At 46.6% G+C, this 19,162-nt stretch overlaps 3 protein-coding genes across 3 annotated transcripts; 1 reads left to right on the forward strand and 2 right to left on the reverse strand.

Moving 5' to 3' along the window:
• Positions 1 to 7,331: 7,331 nt before the first annotated feature.
• On the reverse strand, positions 7,332 to 8,920 carry LOC106812874 (uncharacterized protein K02A2.6-like; the record flags this gene model as incomplete). Its single annotated transcript, XM_014816871.1, is given in 3 exon segments — positions 7,332 to 8,097; positions 8,319 to 8,489; positions 8,833 to 8,920. Coding segments are annotated over 3 exon segments (1,025 nt in total), but the record flags the coding sequence as incomplete, so codon positions are not given.
• A 467-nt stretch (positions 8,921 to 9,387) lies between these two features.
• On the forward strand, positions 9,388 to 10,857 carry LOC106812875. Its single transcript, XM_014816872.1, has one exon. It carries the CDS (start codon positions 9,388 to 9,390, stop codon positions 10,855 to 10,857), a length of 1,470 nt encoding a protein of 489 aa, XP_014672358.1.
• A 2,400-nt stretch (positions 10,858 to 13,257) lies between these two features.
• On the reverse strand, positions 13,258 to 15,612 carry LOC106812876 (uncharacterized protein K02A2.6-like). The gene has a single exon (XM_014816873.1). The coding sequence runs from the start codon at positions 15,610 to 15,612 to the stop codon at positions 13,258 to 13,260; it is 2,355 nt and encodes a 784-aa protein (XP_014672359.1).
• Between the last annotated feature and the right edge of the window lie 3,550 nt (positions 15,613 to 19,162).

Here is a 19,162-nt window from a genome sequence, read left to right on the forward strand (position 1 = left end):
ATAGTGTGTGTGCGTGAGCGCGTTCGACGTGTAGGTGTGCGTGTGTTGCTGAGTGGTGCGTGGTGCGTGTTTATGGTGTGTAGTGTCTGTAGCGATACCTTAATAATAATAATAATAATAATAATAATAAACATGCTCTTACATGAGGCTAAAGAAATCAAAGCCAAATACTTGGTCTCATCAGCCCACCAGCCAATCCTCAACAAAGCAGAGACTGAAGGCCAATATGAAAGCAGAGAAGATCGAGGTATTGAAGAACAAGCCTTTGCATGAAAGATTCTACAAGAGCTTCGACAGGCCATTTGTCGACAAGATTGCAAGCGTTGCCTGACTCAGGCAGCCTTCCCTGCCTCAAGGGGGAGACGGAAAGCCTGATCATTGCGGCCCAAGACCAAGCACTCAAAACTAGATACCATCAACGCAACTTCCTCAAGCAACAGGTCAACATCAACTGCAGAATGTGTAGCAAGGCAAAGGAGACTATCAGCCACATCATCGTTGGATGCACAGTGCTGGCCCCAACCGAGTACATAAACCGCCATAACAGGGTAGCCAGCTATCTGCACTGCTCAATCTGCAGTGACCTTGGTGAGCCTCACAAGTGGTATGAACATGCTCCGAGACCAATTACCAATATCGTAGATACTACCATAATGTGGGATATGGCAGTGCAGACAGATCGCACGATACCTGCAAACCGCCCTGCTATGGTGCTCCACAACAAGAAAGAAGAACGATGCCTGCTGATTAACGTGGCCGTACTAGATGATACTAATATCATGGTGAAGGAAAGAGACAAATTCACCAAGTACAAAGATCTGGAGATCGAAATTAGCAGGATGTAGAATACTAAGACGAGAATTGTGCCAGTGGTGGTTGGAGCCCTTAGCTCTATAAAGAATGGTTTTGCGAAGACCCTCAAGAAACTTCCTGGCCACCACACTGCCCAAGAAGTCCAGAATATCGCGCTACTGGGAACAGCACACATCCTGTGAACAATTCTGGATTGAATCCATATGTCCCAGGTTGGGACATGGCCAACCCAGAAGCCACCGGCTAATGCCATGATCCACTTTGGAAATAATAATAATAATAATAATAATAATAATAATAATAATAGGGTGAGGATTCACCGATACATTGGTGAATTGCGCTCGATACAGCGGCCCGCAATATGATAATCGATATGCAGAATTCCTATCGCGATACAAACGATACAGATGTTAAACAGTGAATGAGGCAAGCTAAACTATTTAGTAAAGCACATGTAATTATTTTTCAATTTAATTCTTTCTTCTATTTTAAGAACTTCCTCTCAGCATCACGTAAATATTTTTGGCTGTCGTAGAAAGCTGGGTTAATATAAATGGTGCGCTTAATTGAATTCATACAAATATAGCTCCTTGCTTATATTAGCTGAGAACAATATATAATACATAATATAATATAATATATATAATACATGTATAACAATGTATATATTGTTCTCAGCTTGCTTAGCAGTAAGTTAACTCATTTCGCCATCTGTCGGTAAGCACATAAAGCAAATAAACATACGGTGGCCTAGTCGGGGCATTCACGTAACGTGTGTTGTATATATCTATGACGTAACAAATGAGTTCCTCTTCCCACCATCAATGATCAAGTCAATTCGCACCATCTAACACCGTTCCGTTAGAGCATAGTTAGTAGAGGGAGACTACTAGTGTAATAGTACTAGGAGTCTCCCTCTACTAACTATGGTTAGAGCTGGTAATCGTGCCTTTGACTCAGACTGCGTATGTAAATCTACAGATTAGTACTGTGTCTGTGTGTGTTTACAGTCCTGCGCACAGAGGCGCAGACATCTGAATTCAACAATGCGGCTCCGATTTTCGTCGCGTTACGCGCGCATTTACCATTTTAATTTCTTAAAAATAATAACTAAGTCGCGAAGCCTGTACATTGAACCTCAACGCGATGTAATTTCCAATAGAGAAGAAGCAGGAAAAGATTGCATACAACGATTTAAACTAAACAGCGGCCGACAATAGCTTACAGCGGTAGCTGAGTGCGATGCGGAGGAGTTGCGATTGAACTCACTGAAACAAAATTTGTTTTAGTTTGGCCGTATTTCAACGCTCTACGGTAATCGTATGACTTCTTTGTAATCCTAAGAAAATGTTGTAGCGGTTTCCTACCTTTGCGAAGGCATGTCTAGCAGTATCCAGCAGTGCGGACACGTTGAAATTGCCCTTGAACACAGAATCACGTAATATTTCGCAACGGAATTCAATATGAAGGAGGGGCGCTTGTACATTGTACGAGATGATACGCGGGCACCACGTGAACATGCAAGGAGCTCCGTATACCATATATGGTATATGTAGCTCCTTGCACGTGAAGAATCGTTAGTTCCCGCTGTCTCCGCCAGGGTACAGGGAAGGCTGTCGTTGTCGTTGTCGATGTGGTGCGGGAGGACGGGGAGGATTTAAACTTGGAATTAAGTAATGTCAAGTGATATGCGTTTGAAACGATCATTTTCGCTGTTATGATTCTTGTTGATTGCGATGGTTCCATTAATTATCAACCAGCTGCTTTACCTTTACAGCGTAATGTGGCTTCGAAATGTCACGAAAATCACGACCTTTCTGGTGACACTGGAGGTGGTTGGTGCCGGAGTTTGTTTACGACCTTGGCGGTTCTGTTGTGACTTCGTAATTATGGAGCTAGCTAGCCTATAAGCATAGCTCTAGTACTACTACAGCTCATGTTGCCCCCGTGGCTTCACACGGGCTATAGTGCTAGAGCTAGTATATATAGGCCTAGCTACCATCGTACGTACGCGCCACGGGCACAACATTACCCCAAAAGGGAAATTGACTGGAGATCGGACCACTGTAGTCATAGCTCCTGTTAAAGTGCGGTCAAGCTGGCATGTTGCGGCTATTATTAATAGCCAACCTGTCAACATGCTGGTCGACAGTGGGTCCGGTGTGACCCTATTGGATACCGAAGTGTATCATGGAATTCCCAGCCGGGAAAGACCTAAACTGCGCAGCTCAGATGTACCCTTACACGTTGTAAGAAAACTAGCACGCAGTTCTGCTGATAAGAGTGAACGTATCTCCAATGATAAGTGATAACGTGAATCGAAGATATGAAATATTATGATAGAACCTACGGACGCAACCATGTACAACATGAGTTATAAAGGCAAAGCCGAGTGCAATAGCCTACACACGGGTGAAGGCATGTGACAGAACCTGTAAGGGCAAGGCCTTGTCACAAGACCTAGGTGCATGGGTAAAGCATCGTGACAGAACCAATACGGGTAAAAGTTTGTGACTGAAGGAATATGGGTAAAGGTACGTGACCGTACCTATAACAGTAAAGCTTTGTTACAGGTGCTTGCTCTAAAGCAGCGGTTCTTAACCTGGGGATCGTGACCCTCATGAGATCGTTTGGGTTTTTTTCGGGGGTCATGAAGGGGTCATAAATGAAACAAATCCATTTAAATATATAATTATCAGTGTTCTACCAAAATATCTTCTTCACTTCAGTGACTCATAAATTTGGTTGCCCACAAGCCTAATTAAAGCACTTGCCCGAATTTTTTTTTTGATCGCCTGATGGCTGTGAAGCAATTTCATGTTTGGCAGACATGTTTTAATAAATTGGGCTGATTTTTTTTAATTTTTTTTTCGGGGGTCACGGTACTGACCAAGAATGTCTGATGGGGTCGTGGGGCCGAAAAGGTTAAGAACCACTGCTCTAAAGGTAATGTAGGTACGTGTGACAGAATCTGTACAGGTAATTGTATACAGGAATATATAAAGGTAAAAAGGTTCTGTCAGTTATTTAGTTATAATTAGTTAATTATTGTTGTGTTGAGCTGTTTACCATGTATGTATGTATGTATGTATGTATGTATGTATGTATGTATGTATGTATGTATGTATGTATGTATGTATGCATGCATGCATGCATGCATGCATGCATGCATGCATGCATGTATGTATGTATGTATGTATGTATGTATGTATGTATGTATGTATGTATGTATGTATGTATGACGCAGGCTACAGGACACGGTGAGCCCAAGCTGTTAGCTGTTATTATGTGGCGTTAGCGTGGCAATTCGCTGTGAGTACCGAACTATCAGACATTTATGGTCGGTAAGCGTTGCTAAAGTGTGCTGGCCGTGTAGCTTCACCCGTTAGACTTTAGCTGTTATTAATAGCAGGTGAAGCTGGTGAGGTGGTCAGCGTCTCGTGTCTGTCTGTTGTCCATATACCTTTATCCGTTAGATCCTAGCTGTTATTTTCTAGCAGGTAGGGCTGTTAGAGGTGGTCAACATCACGTGAACTTTAGCAGTCGCAAGCCAGTATTCATGACTTTTAGGGAGAGAACGCGGTCAGGTTCGTGTTGGCTGTCACTGTACATGGCGAAGCAGTCAAGGTTAGCCGTTAATGTAGTCGGTTGCAGGCAAGGGAGCAAGTTGGCGTTTAAGATATAATTTTGTTTTAAATAACTTTGTTCTTTTTGTCAGGTGACGAGTGGTCGATTGCTAGGAGGCCCACGATTGGCCGGCTGCTACGAGGCCCTTGATTGTCCGGTTCTTATGAGGCCCCTGTGTGGTCAGCTGCTACGAGGCTCCTGATTGGCCAGTTGCTACGATGCCACTGATTGGTCAGCTGCTACGAGGCTCCTTATTGGCCGGTTGCTACGAGGCACCTGATTGGCCGGTTGCTACGATGCCCCTGATTGGTCGGCTGCTACGAGGCTCCCGATTGTCCGGTTTCTACGAAGCCCCTGATTGGTCGGCTGCTACGAGGCTTCTGATTGGCCGGTTGCTACGAGGCCCCTTATTGGTCGGTTACTAGGAGGCCCTTGATTCGCCAGCTGCTAGGAGGGCCCTGATTGGTTGGCTGCTACGAGGCTTCTGATTGGCCGGCTGCTACGAGGCTCCTGATTCGCCGGCTGCTACGAGGCTCCTGATTGGCCGGCTGCTTCGAGGCTCCTGATTGTATGATGGTATTGTAGCTGACGCTTAAAAACCTTATATACGAGCCCTCCAGCCAACAGACAGCGCCAATCCAAAGATGCTAACACCAACCAATTTACGCGTCTCATCGTCATCTCGACTGGTGCAATACGTGATGCTGTTGATGTTATTACTCGCTTAGGCCACAATTAAAAAATCTTTGTTTGCCCTCACCCGACCCAGGCTAAAACGTTTCGGTAGGTAGGTAAGTTTTTTTTTGGGGGGGGGGTTTACAAATTCAGCACGGTGTCTACATGCTCGGGTGTGCTTGTGAGAAGATACCTTTTATGTTGAATGTTTGTTTTGCTTGGTACATCTAATGTATACCGTCTCCTACACCGGGATTCCGGGTTCGAGTCCCAGATGGGAAACTTATTCTCCTCTTTTTTCCCCTTTACCTTATTATTATTTACTACTATTATTATTTATTATTATTTTCATGTTCTTTATATTATTTATATTATTTTTTATTGTTTGGGATTGGATGGGATGGGATGGGATGGGGTCGACTGCAATGGGATCGGATCGGATCCCATGGGGGGGATGATGCGATGGCATAGGATGGGATGGAATGGGAAGGGATAGAAGACGATGGGATGGGATGGGATGAGATGGCATCTATGGCATGGGGTGGCATGGGATAGGATGAGATGGGATGGGATGGCATGGGTGGCATGGGGTGGCATGGGATAGATGAGATGGGATGGGATGGCATGACATGGCATGGCATGGCATGGCATGGCATGGCATGACATGCGATGGATGGATGGATGGAGGGATGGCTGGCTGGATGGATGGATGGATGGATAGATACATAGATAGATAGATAGATAGATAGATAGATAGATAGATAGATAGATAGATAGATAGATAGATAGATAGATAGATAGTCTAGTTGCGGGCCGTATCCTTTCAATAGTGAACCTAGAAATGTTTAATAGTTCAAGGTTTTTTTATTGACATGTATTCAGATCCATGTTTGGAAGATTTTTAGCTTTGTTGGCACAGCGCCAACTTTGGGGAAATTTTTTGGGGTGCTAATTTGCATAATTAACGTGGCCAATTACAAGTTTTTAACTAATAGGCATAGAATCATGTGTGATAGCTCTTTTCTATATACGTTTGACCCAGCGAATCGCTTCTTATAGTTACTTTCGCGATTAATGGTCAGGATCAACCTATAAAGTCAAGGTCAATGTCCCTTTGGCTCAAAATTACTCTAATTTTACCTACAACTGTAACTGACTGAAAATGATGCGTTGCTGTGAAGGTGTATTGAGTCCCCGTATTGATTGTTGATGATAGTAATGATTATTATCATTGTTGATAAATTAAAATAATGCCTACCCATATGGGGTCAAGGTTACCATATGGGGTCAAAATACAACTTTTTAACTAATGGACCTAGAATCATGTGTGATAACACTTTTATACACAAGCTTGACTCAAGGAATCCATTTCTGATGTTATTTTCGCAGATAAAGGTCACGTTTAAACTATAAGGTCAAGGTCAGGATCACTTTGGTTCAAAATTGACAAAATTCGCTTAATTTCCGTAAACCAAAATTGCCACCGTAATGATCATTTTCAGGTACAATGTGATAGAATGTTATCATAGACCACAAGATGAGAGGCACGGTGTCGTAGTTTCGTACTACGGATAATCAATTAGATAAAGAACTCGTAGAGTATGTGATAAGTACGTTTACTCAGCAGAACCACACCTGTATCACTTCCCAACCAGTGCTGCCTGGGCTAGTGCAACTATAACATCCCCTTCTTTCTGAAGGTTAAAATTGAACTCTACTTTCGCGAATACAGTACTGTGTAAAAACAATGATATGGCTCTACAGAAAATGTTCATAAGTCTAATCTTTCAGGTGGCTTCGCTTTTCTGGCTGATCGACGAATTCGGGTAGCTGGAGGTAAAGTGCGTTCCTGCGATATGCTTTCAGCAGGCAGAGGATCAGGCGATGGGAGCACTGGTGCATGCTCTGATGCGATATCTGCCTGGCCGCTGCTGAAACTTTCAGTAGGCAGAGGATCAGGCGATGGGAGCACTGGTGCATGCTCTGATGCGATACCTGCCTGGCTGCTGCTGAAGCATTCTCCTGTAGGGCGCAATTGGCGACGATTCCGCCTGAATCTGCTTCCGTTTGTCGCCACAACATGGGAGCGATTATGTTTACTGGTTTTCACCACTCCAGGTTTCCAGTGATGGCTGTGGGGATCTAGTACACGTACAGAATCACCTGGGTGGAGCACAGATAGTGTCTTAGAGGGCTTGTCATACTGCAATTTCTGTTTCTCCTGCCTCTCTTGTAGCTTCGCGTTAGTGTCACCATCGACTAGGCACGGTGTGCATGCTGCTCGCGTTGCTGGAAGATTGGTCTGGTAGACTCTTGAGTTGAGCAGTTCTGCTGGCGAGTGAATGTTATCCTGTAATGGTGTGCTTCTTAGGCACAGCATAGCCATATGTGGGTCTGTGTTCGACTCCTTGCATTTCTGCAGCAGAGCTTTGACAGTTTGCACAGTCCTCTCTATGAAACCATTTGCCTGTGGGTAGTATGGACTTGTGGTAACATGGTCAAATCCGTAGGTCTCACTGAATTTCTGGAATAGAGCTGAGGTAAACTGTGTATCGTTACCTGTAACGAGCTTGCTCGGAATTCCATACTCCTCAAAGATCGACTTCATGTGAGCGATTGTTGTGTCAGAACGAATGTTGTTCAACTTTCTGACCAATGGGAACTTGCTATAATAGTCTGAGACCAGCAAGTAGGAGCTGTTGTTCCAGAAGAACAAATCGGATCCCAGTGTGTGCCATGGCCTTGGTGGAACATCATGTGGCATGAGGGGTTCCTTCATATTGGCCTTCTGGTTGTGCTGACATGGAGGGCAGTCCTTGACCATCTCCTCTATGTCCTTGCTAATATTGGCCCAAAATACGGATCCTTTGGCACGAAGTTTGCATTTCTCAGCACCTTGGTGTGCGTAGTGCAGTTGTTCTAGCACAGCAAGCTGTAATGCTGCAGGAATGACGATGCGTGTGCCTTTCAGAACTATTCCATCTGCAACAGTCAGTTCGTCACGATAGTTCCAATACGCATGAAGGTGTGTAGGACACTCTGATCTCTTACTATAGGCCATCCCTGTGTGATGAGGGATCTCAGAGGGTCCAACACGTCATCCTTGCTTGTTGCGTCCTTGATCTGCTCAATCCGTGTGGGGCTAGCATTCAAGTGTAGGTGCCGCTCGTGATCAGAAACATCTAGCCCTTGTACCGTGTCACCTGGGCATGGACTTATTCTCGATAAGGCGTCAGCTAGTGGAATATCCTTCCCAGGGACATACTTAATTTCAACGTCGTACTTCTGTACTCGGAGCATCATCCTGGAGATACGAGGTGGGGCGCTGGAGAGGTGTTTCTTGAATATCGCCTCCAGCAGCTTGTGATCTGTCTCTACAACAACGTGTCATCCTTACGCGTAGTAGTGGAATTTCTCAAGACCATGTACAATGGCTAGCATCTCTCTCTCAATGTTGGAGTATCGAGTCTCTGTATCAGACAGTAGCTTGCTTCTGTACTCGACTGGGACCTTGTCCTGAATCAGGGCTGCGCCAAGGCCGCGTTGCAAGGCGTCGACCTGGATAGTCACTGTTAAGTGTTGTAATACATGTCTGGAATAGCCTAGTCAGCCACTAGATGGCGACACACGTGGCAATAGATAGGTGTAACGTACACGTGTATACACGAGGCAGTTGGGCAGTGGACAGGGCACGGAGCACACGTTTGGGTACTCTACGTTTGTGTAGCTGAATAAATGCTTGTGTAAACGTTCTCCACTGGTTCTGGTTTTGGCTTTGACTTCCTGGCTGTGCAGCACGTAACATGGTGGCAGCGGTAAACTGAATGAACCATGCACATGATAGGACATCTGTGGAAAGCTGTGTTATAGCCTGGAGAAAGATTTACAAGTCAAATGGAGGCGCGCGTGGAGTTGGAAGCTTTTTAAGAAAAGATTGGACAACTACAACCTGTTATCTGGGCTGCACACGAAAGACCATGCGTTTCAGGTAGCAATGCTTGAGAACTGTCTCGCTGACGATGCGATGAAAACGCTCAGTGGGTTTAGCTTCTCAACGCCAGAGTCATAAAGAACTGTCACTGAAATTACAGGGAAATTTCAAGAATATGCCATAAGTGAGGTGAATGAAACCATGAAGAGATTTTTATTTCACCGGCGTGGTCAGCAGGAAGGGGATTCCTTCACTTTGATCACCTAAACTTTGATCACTTCCTAGCAGACCTCAGAACACTGGCACAAACCTGTTAGTTTTGCAGCGCGTGCGAGGCCTCTATGACAAGAGACAGAGTTGTGCTGGGAATAAGAGAAAATGAAACGAGAGAAGACTTGCTAAAGATAAGAAAACTTGACCTTGACAGGTGCATTGATGTGTGCAGGGCTGCACAGTCTGTTTCGTTGTGTGACAGAGGATTGAAGCCAGTTATGCCTGATACTGTGCACAAAATAAGGGCAAGATTTCCCGAGGTCAAGGATAAGCAGTACGTAACTTTGCAGAAAGAGCAGTGCAGATTTTGCAACTTCTCTCACGTCATGAAGAAAGAAAAGTGTCCAGCTTTTAGCAAGACGTGCCACATATGCGGTGAGAAGAATCACTTTAAGTCAAAATTCCCAGACAACATGAGACGCAGACAACAGAAACAGAGAGTATCGGCACCCTTCAGGACTGGTAGGGGCCGGGTGAATCAGCTAAAGGAAGAGTATTATGATGATGTATCTGCTAGTAACTCAGATTATGAGTGGTGCAATACAGTCACAGCTCAGGAGAAAAGGCTGTCTGTGCAAGCTGTCACATGTGTGTCCCCAACCAGTAGGATGACAAAGTGTCGGATGATGGTTGGCGGCTCAGAAGTCGATTTTCAGGTAGACACCGGGGCGTCTGTAAACATGCTGCCATCCAGATTTGCAGACAAGATAGAGCGATATAGAGGTGTACTAAATATGTGGAACAAGGCTGTCCACAAACCTGCGGGGACATGTCGAATGAAGGTGACTAACCCGAGGAACAACAGAAGATACTCAGTGCCCTTTGTTGTGTTTGAGGATGAGAGGCAACCTATTTTAGGTTACCAGACGAGTGTACAAATGAACCTCATACAAGTTCAACATGGCAACTTTGACGTGGTTGCTGCAATGTCCACAAAAGATGCATTCGCAGAGGTTTATGATAAGAAGCTGGGAGAATTGCCTAGTACCCAGCATCTTAATGTTCGTGCTGGTGCGATACCTGTGGCCAACAGGAGAGTCCCCATTGCGGTGCGACCGAAATTAAAGATGGAGCTGGAGAGGCTGAAGGAGTTAAATGTCATCAGCCCGGTTGAGGAGCCGACGCCGTGGGTCAGCCAGATGGTAGTTGCGCACAAGAAGTCTGGAGCCTTGAGGATATGCATTAATCCTCACGAGCTAAATAAGGCGCTCCTACGTGAGCACTATACGCTCCCCGTTCTCGACGATGCACTACATGAGTTGAGTGACTCAAGAGTATTCTCGAAGACGGATCTCGCCTCGGGATATTGGCATGTTAAGTTGGACCGTGAGTCGAGTTTACTCACAACATTTCAGACGTGCTTCGGAAGGTTCCGCTGGCTCCGGTTACCTTTCGGTTTGTGTGTGTCATCAGAAATTTTTCAGAGGAAGCTGCTGGAAGCCCTCAGCGATCTACCAGGGGTGCTCTGCATAGCTGATAATGTGGTAGTTCATGCAAGAACCATGCCGGAGCATGATGAGAGACTGGGAAATTTCTAGATAGGTGCAGGGAGGTAGGAATAAAGCTGAATTCTGACAAGATAGAAGTAGCAGTGAATACCTTGACCTTCATGGGCCACCGTATCTCGGCAGAAGGCCTGGGCATCGACGATGAGAAAATGTCTGCGATAAGAGATATGAAGGAACCAGGTGGGTTGGAGGAGCTATGTAGGTTTCTGGGGATAGTCAACTATTTGGCCAAGTTTGTCCCCATGGTCACCACATTATTCCATCCACTCCACAACCTGCTAAAGAAGAATCACTACACTTTCGGGCGAGAGGTAGAGGTCTGGACGGACCACAAACCGCTGGTGGCGATTTGCGCAAAGCCACTCTCGAAAGCCCCGAAAAGGCTACAGAATGTCATTCTGAGGGCACCGAAGTACTCATAATGTTTGAAATATAACGGGAAATGAGATACCGTTGGCAGACGCGCTGTCTAGAACGCCCACTTCACAACCAACCCAGGAGGTTGTGGATGTGCACAAAATCACGTGCCATCCGCTAAAGGATGAAGGGTTACTTCAGATCAGCGGTGCTACGTTGTCAGATGACACCCTTGTGGCCCTGGGGCAGGTCATCATGAAAGGATGGCCTAGCGAGGTAAGGGACTTGACAGAGAGTCTACGTCCGTACTTTAGCTACAGGGACAAGCTTACCGTTCAGGATGGAATCATCCTGCGAGGTGGACGAATAGTTGTCCAAGTCAGTCTAAGGAAAGAAATGAAGAAGGTGCATCAGGGGCATCTAGGAATAAACTCGTGTCTACGGAGAGCCAGAGACTTGATCTTCTGGCCGGGTATGTCGGCAGATATCCGATAATATGTGGAAGCATGCGGTACATGCGCGACATATTCAGTGAAACAACATGCAGAGTCACCAGTCATCACAGAGGTGCCTCGGAGACCTTGGCAAAAGGTGGCATCGGACTTGTTGTCGTGTGCAGGCTGTGATTACCTTGTCAGAGTGGACTACTATCATAGCAACTTTTTTGAGGTTGACCGGCTGCGTGAGACAACTGCTGAATCAGTGATTATGAAGCTTAAGGGGCACTTCTCGAGATATGGTATCCCTGACACGGTCGTCACGGACAGCAGCAAGGTTCCGGTCATTCGCACGCGACTGGAAGTTTCACCATGAGTTAATCAGCCCTGGCAACAGTCAGGCCAACGGGGCAGACGAGGCTGCTGTAAAGATTGTGAAGAGGCTCATGAGGAAGGGCAAGGCCTCTGGGGAAGACTCGTTCTTAGGTCTTCTAAATGCTAGAAACACACCAAAAGAGGGGATGTCAACCAGCCCAGCTCAAAGGCTGCTGGGGAGACGCACAAAAACTGTTATGCCCATTAGTGAAGCAAAGTTGAAGCCGGGGTATGCTGACCCGATAAGGGAGGCGCAGTCTAAAGAGAGAAAGCGCGAGAGAGCAGGCGTAACTGCAGGGAACTTGGCCGGCTCGCAGTTGATAACACTGTGAGGATGCAGCCGCTGCTTCCCGGGAAGAGAGAGTGGCAGGAGGCAAGATTGTCAAAGCAGCTGACAGGTCGCTTATTTGAGGTGACCACGGGACAAGGAAAGTGTTCCGAAGGAACAGACGCCACCTCAGGAAGTGTGACAAGTCAGCACACTTGCTGCCGCCTTAACCAAGCCGAGCCAAATTTCGCATTGCCACAGAGAGCGACAGCCCGCCACATGAGCCACGACAAGAGCTGCGACAAGCGACGTCGCTGGCGTTGCCCGCGCAATTGCCAATCGCACCCCCTTCCGACGTACCTCCGCCACCGTTAGCATCGGCGGTTGGCAAAACAAAGATGGCAACAGACGCCGATGTAAAGACAACCAGATCCGGCAGAACTGTTAAAATGCCTGTGAGGTTTAGGCAGTAGCATCAGTAGTATCGGATGATAGAGTGTCACATCTTATGTTAAGCGGTTTTATTTTATTCAGCTATGATCGGTCATTTTTGTAACACGTATCGGTGGCACAAGAAGGTATAATTTGATGTATTGATGATATTTGATATAAGTTATATTCTTATATTCTGGTGAAGCGATAACGTTAAGTCATACTACCTATGAGGACTGTGAAAATGGTTAGTTTTGTGTTCTGTTATTTTGATAATTTTGGGTTGTGTTATTTTGATGACTTAAGAAATAGTGTTGATTGGTGTTGAGTTTTTCCAAAAGGGGAAAGATGTTAAGTGTTGTAAACTTGTAATACATGTCTGGAATAGCCTAGTCAGCCACTAGGTGGCAACACACGTGGCAATAGATGGGTGTAACGTACGCGTGTATACACGAGGCAGTTGGGCAGTGGACAGGACATGGAGCACACGTTTGTGTACTCTACGTTTGAGTAGCTGAATAAAATGCTTGTGTAAACGTTCCCCACTGGTTCTGGTTTTGGCTATGACTTCGTGGCTGTGCAGCACGTAACAGTCACCGGGTTGGCATTGTCGAAATACTGTAGTGAATTAGACAATGAAATCATGCTTTTGATTCTGTCTACGGCAGACTGATGCTCTGGGCACCACTGGAATTCACTGGATTTCTTTGTCAAATCCCATAAGTTGGCTGCGCATTCCGCGAGGTTTGGTATGAACCTGCTCAGGAACTGCATCATGCCAAGGAAGGTCTGCAGGTCTGCAAGGCTTTTTGACGGGTCCATGATGTTAATTGCTTCGACTTTCTTAGGATCAGGCCGGAGTCCATTGGCGCTGATGATATTGCCAAAAGGGGTGATCTCTGTGCATCGAATTTTGCACTTATCAGCATTAAAACACAGACCTGTTTCAGTTGTGCGCTTTATGACGGCTCTTAGCTTGCTGTCATGGTCACTTATACTGTAGCCATACACGATGATATCGTCGGCAATCCCAGTAACACCTGGTAAATCCCCAAAGGTTTCGTCTACCTTCTTCTGGAAGATATCTTGCGCACAGATCAATCCGAAAGGTAACCTCAAAAAACGGAATCTGCCCTGTGGTGTATTGAATGTTGTGTACAGCGAGCTCTCATGGTCTAACTTAATATTCCAATACCCACTGCGAGCGTCCACTATAGAGAAGTACTTTGCTCCGCTGAGCTTGGGAAGAACTTCATCTATTGTTGGTGTACAGTGGTGAGGCCGCTTGATGGCAGAGTTCAGATCCTTTGGGTCTAAACACAGTCGAAGTGCACCGTTACTCTTAGTGACACATACTAGGGAGTTGACCCAGTCTGTGGGCTCATCCACTTTTACTATGATTCCCTGAGCTGTAAGGGAGTCCAGTTCTCTCTTTAGCGGCTCACGTAATGCCTCTGGAACTCGGCGTGGTGGATGTATCACTGGTGGCACTGTGGGGTCGAGGGTGACGTGAAATTCGCCTTTGAAACACCCGATGCCTTCGAAACAATCCTTGTGTTGACGCAGTAGTTCAGCTTTAGCAGCAGGATCACCTGTAGGCGCCTGTGTAGCTGTCGTGTCTTGTTGCGTAGTAATGCTGTAGTTCAGCGTAACTAGCTTCATATCCCGGCATGTAGGGAGACCCAAGATAGTTTGTTCATCAGCATTGACTACATGGAATGGGTATGCATTGGAGCATCCATTGTGAGCGAGGCTTAGCATACATGTACCGTAGTGCTGTATGGATTGACCTCCAAATGCAGTAATCTTAGTGTCAGATGGCGTTAATCCGATGAGTGTACCATTAGAGTCGCAGTGTTGGTCTGGACACAGCTGTTTGTACGTGCTAATCGGAATGACGTTTCCTTCTGCTCCCGTGTCAATTTTGCATATCAGCGGCATGTTGCATCCTCCACGGTCCACATGTACCTTGAGTACTGCCTGTGTATCGTAGACAGATCCTACACTGTCAATCTGCAGTGAGTGGGAGTACAGTTGAGGGCTAACTGGCCTGTTATTACTATGCTCTGTGCTAGTAGTAGCTAGGCTATGTATACCCTGTTTGTACTTGAGCCTCGAGTCTTTGGTTTGGTGGTAACCAGTTTTCGGCTTGAATCCTTGCCCTCCGTTCGCGGTCTTGAAGGAGCGGCATACAGATCGCCAGTGGTTACTTTTTCCACATGCTTTGCATTTAGTTCCGAAAGCAGGGCACATCAGTCTCTGAGATCGGTCGTGGAAGGTGCCGCAGCTTCCACAAACACTCTTCTGTGTGCTCTTATACTTGTGCGATGGGGCTTGACGTGGACGGTCTACGTGCTTCATTGCATCTACTCTAGTCTCTGTGCCTCTAATGTCGTGCAACTGGTTGCTCGTAGCCTCCAGCGTTCTGGCAATATCGATGGCTCTATCAAGCGTTAGTGAGTCATCATATTCCAGCAACTTTGCCTGGACACGGGGATTGTTGCAGCCAAAAATTAGAGTGTCTGTAATGTGTTCGTTAGCATTACTGAACTTGCATTCGTTGACTAGAGTGCGTATTTTCTTCAGGAAGAGATCTACAGACTCACCAGGTTCCTGTCTCAATGTGCGTAATTTGTATCTAGCCAACCGAAAGTTGCTCTTGGGTGCGACGAACTCCTCGAATTTTCGCCAATAAGTACTGAGCTCATTCTTCTCATCATTGGTTAAATTCCACGTGGAAACGAGCTCAATACCCTCGTCGCCTGTCCATATCTGCAGGTAGCTGACTTTCTCTGTCTCACTTTTACTCTTGAGTGGTCCCTCGAAGTAAAGCTCACACATTTTCCTGAATCTCTTGAATGCTTGAGGCGAAGACCAGTCCATTCTAGGAAACGGTATTCCCGCCAATTCCGCCATTGCAGTGTAGAGAATGAGCACGTTGATATCTCAGCTAAGTTGTCACGTTCGTGATAATATTAACACTGTCCTAGTGATATAATTATCAGCTATGCAACTAGTACACTGAGTACATACTACTGACGAGTTGTTCTGGACGGACTTGCGGCCCTGGTTTTTGCGAGAAAGAGAGAAAGAGAGTGGGAGAACGCCAGATAAGGTACGAAAATACGGCAGGTGACGGTACGACGGCGAGGATGTACAAACGCGTGTCAATCAGCTAGTGAAAGGATATGTCTCTGGGGATATTATAGCTGAGGGACCGCTAGTGCTGGAGCCGACTGCTACGTTCCAGGCAAGTGTAGACACCAGCGGTGTGCAGCTTGCGCGGGTAGTTGTGCAGGGAGCCGGTTCCAGCCTCCCGCTCCAGTTCCTAACCATGGGAAATAGCACTACTGTGTTGGAGAAGGGGCAGTTAGTAGCCCAGTTGGAACCAGTACGGCAAGTAATGGAATGTTCAGTACCCTCTAGTAGGGCTAGTGGAAAGGGAAATGTGAATAAGATGGAACCCAACAAGTTACCTGACCACCTACGTCTGTTGGTGGATGGTGCTGATATAGGGCTTGGGTACCCACAGAGATCTTGTTTGGCCGGACTCCTACATGAATACCAGGATGTATTTGTGGGCCCGGATGGTGAGCTTGGCCGTACTGGGCTGATAAAGCACCATATTGACACCGGTCATGAGGCACCCAGGAAACAACCTCCTCGTAGGTTCCCCATGCACCGGAAAGCGGCTGCAGAGGAGGAAATCGAGAGAATGCAGCGGGCAGGTGTCGTTGAACCAAGCTCCAGTCCTTGGGCATCACCTGTTGTACTGGTGACTAAGAAGGATGGGAGTATTAGGTTTTGTGTGGACTATAGGAAACTGAACGAGGTGACGCGGAAAGATGCGTACCCGTTGCCAAGAATAGATGAAATGTTTGACGCTTTATCCGGTGCCCAATGGTTCTGTACTTTGGACTTGGCATCTGGATATTGGCAGGTTGAAATGGATGAAGAATCCAAGGCTAAGACTGCGTTTGCCACTAAGCAGGGATTATTTCAATTTAATCTTATGCCATTTGGGCTCTGCAATGCTCCTGCTACCTTTGAAAGGCTGATGGAGTTGATTTTGAGAGGTCTCCAGTGGCAGCAATGTTTGGTCTATCTGGACGACATTGTTGTATTTGGAGAGACTTTTCGGCAGACGCTGGATAACATGAGAATGGTATTGGACAGGTTCCGTACGGCTAACCTGAAATTGAAACCAACTAAGTGTATGTTGTTCCAGTCCAGTGCCCAGTTCCTTGGTCATATCGTATCAGCTGATGGGGTTTGTTGTGATCCAGAGAAGATTCGAGTCGTTAAGGAGTGGTCTACTCCACAGACATTGACAGAAGTTAGGAGTTTCATGGGGTTCGCGTCGTATTATAGACGATTCATACCGGGATTTGCCACGGTCGCTGCTCCACTGTCGGCACTTACTCGGAAAGGAGTAGTATTTAGTTGGGATAATTCTTGCGAGGAAGCATTCCAAGAACTAAAGAGGTTGTGCACAATGGCTCCAGTGTTGGCATATCCAACTGAGGAGGATGAATTCCTCTTGGATACGGATGCAAGTAATTTTGGAGTAGGCGCTGTCTTGTCCCAGGTCCAGGATGGCACAGAACGTGTCATTGCTTATGCGAGCAAGTCTCTCAATAAGTCTCAGCGTCGGTATTGCACTACTAAGAAAGTTACTAACTGTTAGCGGTAGTCACGTTTGTGAAACAGTATCGCCATTATCTCTGGGGTCGGCATTTTAGGGTACGAACTGATCATTCGTCTTTAACTTGGCTGGTAAATTTCAAAGAGCCAGAAGGTATGTTGGCAAGGTGGCTTTCAGTTCTGGATACGTATGATTTCAGCATAGAACATAGGCCGGGAAAGCAGCATGGTAATGCAGATGGTTTGTCAAGAATGTGTGTGGCTAAGTGTCCCCGTTCTGATTGCGATGATGTGCGCCATCATGCGCTGAGTGGCAACTCTGTTGAGGCCATGGAGGCTGCTGAACCGGAAAAGGTTCTACTGGTAGAGTTCCAGACCGAGGGAGATGTGTCTAGAATAACAGTATCCCTACACTGTCAATCTGCAGTGGAGTGGCGAGTACAGTTAAGGGCTAACGGGCCTGTTGATTTACTAATGCTCTGTGTAGTAGTGCCTAGGCTATATATACCCTGGTTTGTACTTGAGCCTTGGTCTTTTGTTTTGTGGTAACCAGTTTTCGGCTTGAATTCCTTGCCCTCCGTTCCGCGGTCTGAAGGAACGGCATACAGTCAGCCAGTGGTTATCTTTTTACAATTTGCTTTGCAGTTTAGTTCCGAAAGCAGGGCCAACATCAGCTGTCTGAGAGCGGTCGTGCAAGTGCCGCAGCTTCCAAATACACTATTCTGTGCTCTTATACTTGTTGCATGGGGGCTCTGCGCGGGACGGTCCATGTAGCTTCATTTGCAATCTCATCTAGGTCTCTGTGCGTCTAACATGTCGGTGAACTGGTTTGCCTCTGTGGCCTGCCAGCGTTGCTGGCAATCATCGATGGCTCTATCAAGGTGTAGGTGTGTGCGATGCGGTATTGGCCGGAGCAGAGACGTGGTTTGCCGGTGTAGACGGACGGGGGGATTGTGTGCAGGCTAGAGAAAGAGGTTGAGAGTGTCGTGGTAATGTGTTCATTAGCATTACTGAATTTTGCATTTCGTTGACTAGAGTGCGTATTGTCTTCAGGAAGAGAGTCTACAGACTCACCAGGTCCTGTCTCAATGTTGCGTTAATTTGTATCTAGCCAACACGAAAGTTGCTCTTGGGTTGCGGACGAACCCTCGAATTTGTCGTCAATAAAGTACAGGGCTGATTCTTTTCACCTTATTGGTAATTCTACGTGGAAACGAAAGCTCAATACCCTCGTCGCCTGTCGCATATCTGCACGGGTAGCTGAGTTTCTCGATGTCTCGCTTTTTGCTCCTTGAGTGGTCCCTCGAAGTTAAAGCTCAACATTTTCCTAAAATTTCATTGATATTGCGTCTTGGCGGGGCGGAAGGAGGAGGCGCGGTGGCGCGGGAGTGTGCGTGGAGGAAAAAACGTGTTCCCGCCAAGTTCGGCCGCGCATTACAGTAGAAGAAATGCAGCATCGCGTTGATATCTCAGGCTGACCTGGCAAGTTTGTTACGTTCGTTGATGAATTATTAAACAACTGTACTAGTGATATAATTACAACTATGCAACTGGATACACTGGAGTTAAATACTACGACGAGGTTGTTACTGGACGGACTTTGCGGCCCTGGTTTTTAGCGGAAGAAAGAGAGAAAGAGAGTGGGAGACGCGCCAGATAAGGTACCGGGGAAATATACAGGCAGGGGTTACGGTATACGACGGCGGAGGGCGATGTACCAAAATACCGGTTGTCAATCTATTAAGTCGAAAGCCCCCCTCCCAAAGGCCCCAGACGCTGTAGCGAGCGATGTAAGCGGCGGGCCGCGGCGGGCGTGTTCCCG

The sequence above is a fragment of the Priapulus caudatus genome, unplaced genomic scaffold (assembly GCF_000485595.1).
Source record: "Priapulus caudatus unplaced genomic scaffold, Priapulus_caudatus-5.0.1 Scaffold696, whole genome shotgun sequence".
NCBI lineage: Eukaryota > Metazoa > Priapulida > Priapulimorpha > Priapulimorphida > Priapulidae > Priapulus > Priapulus caudatus.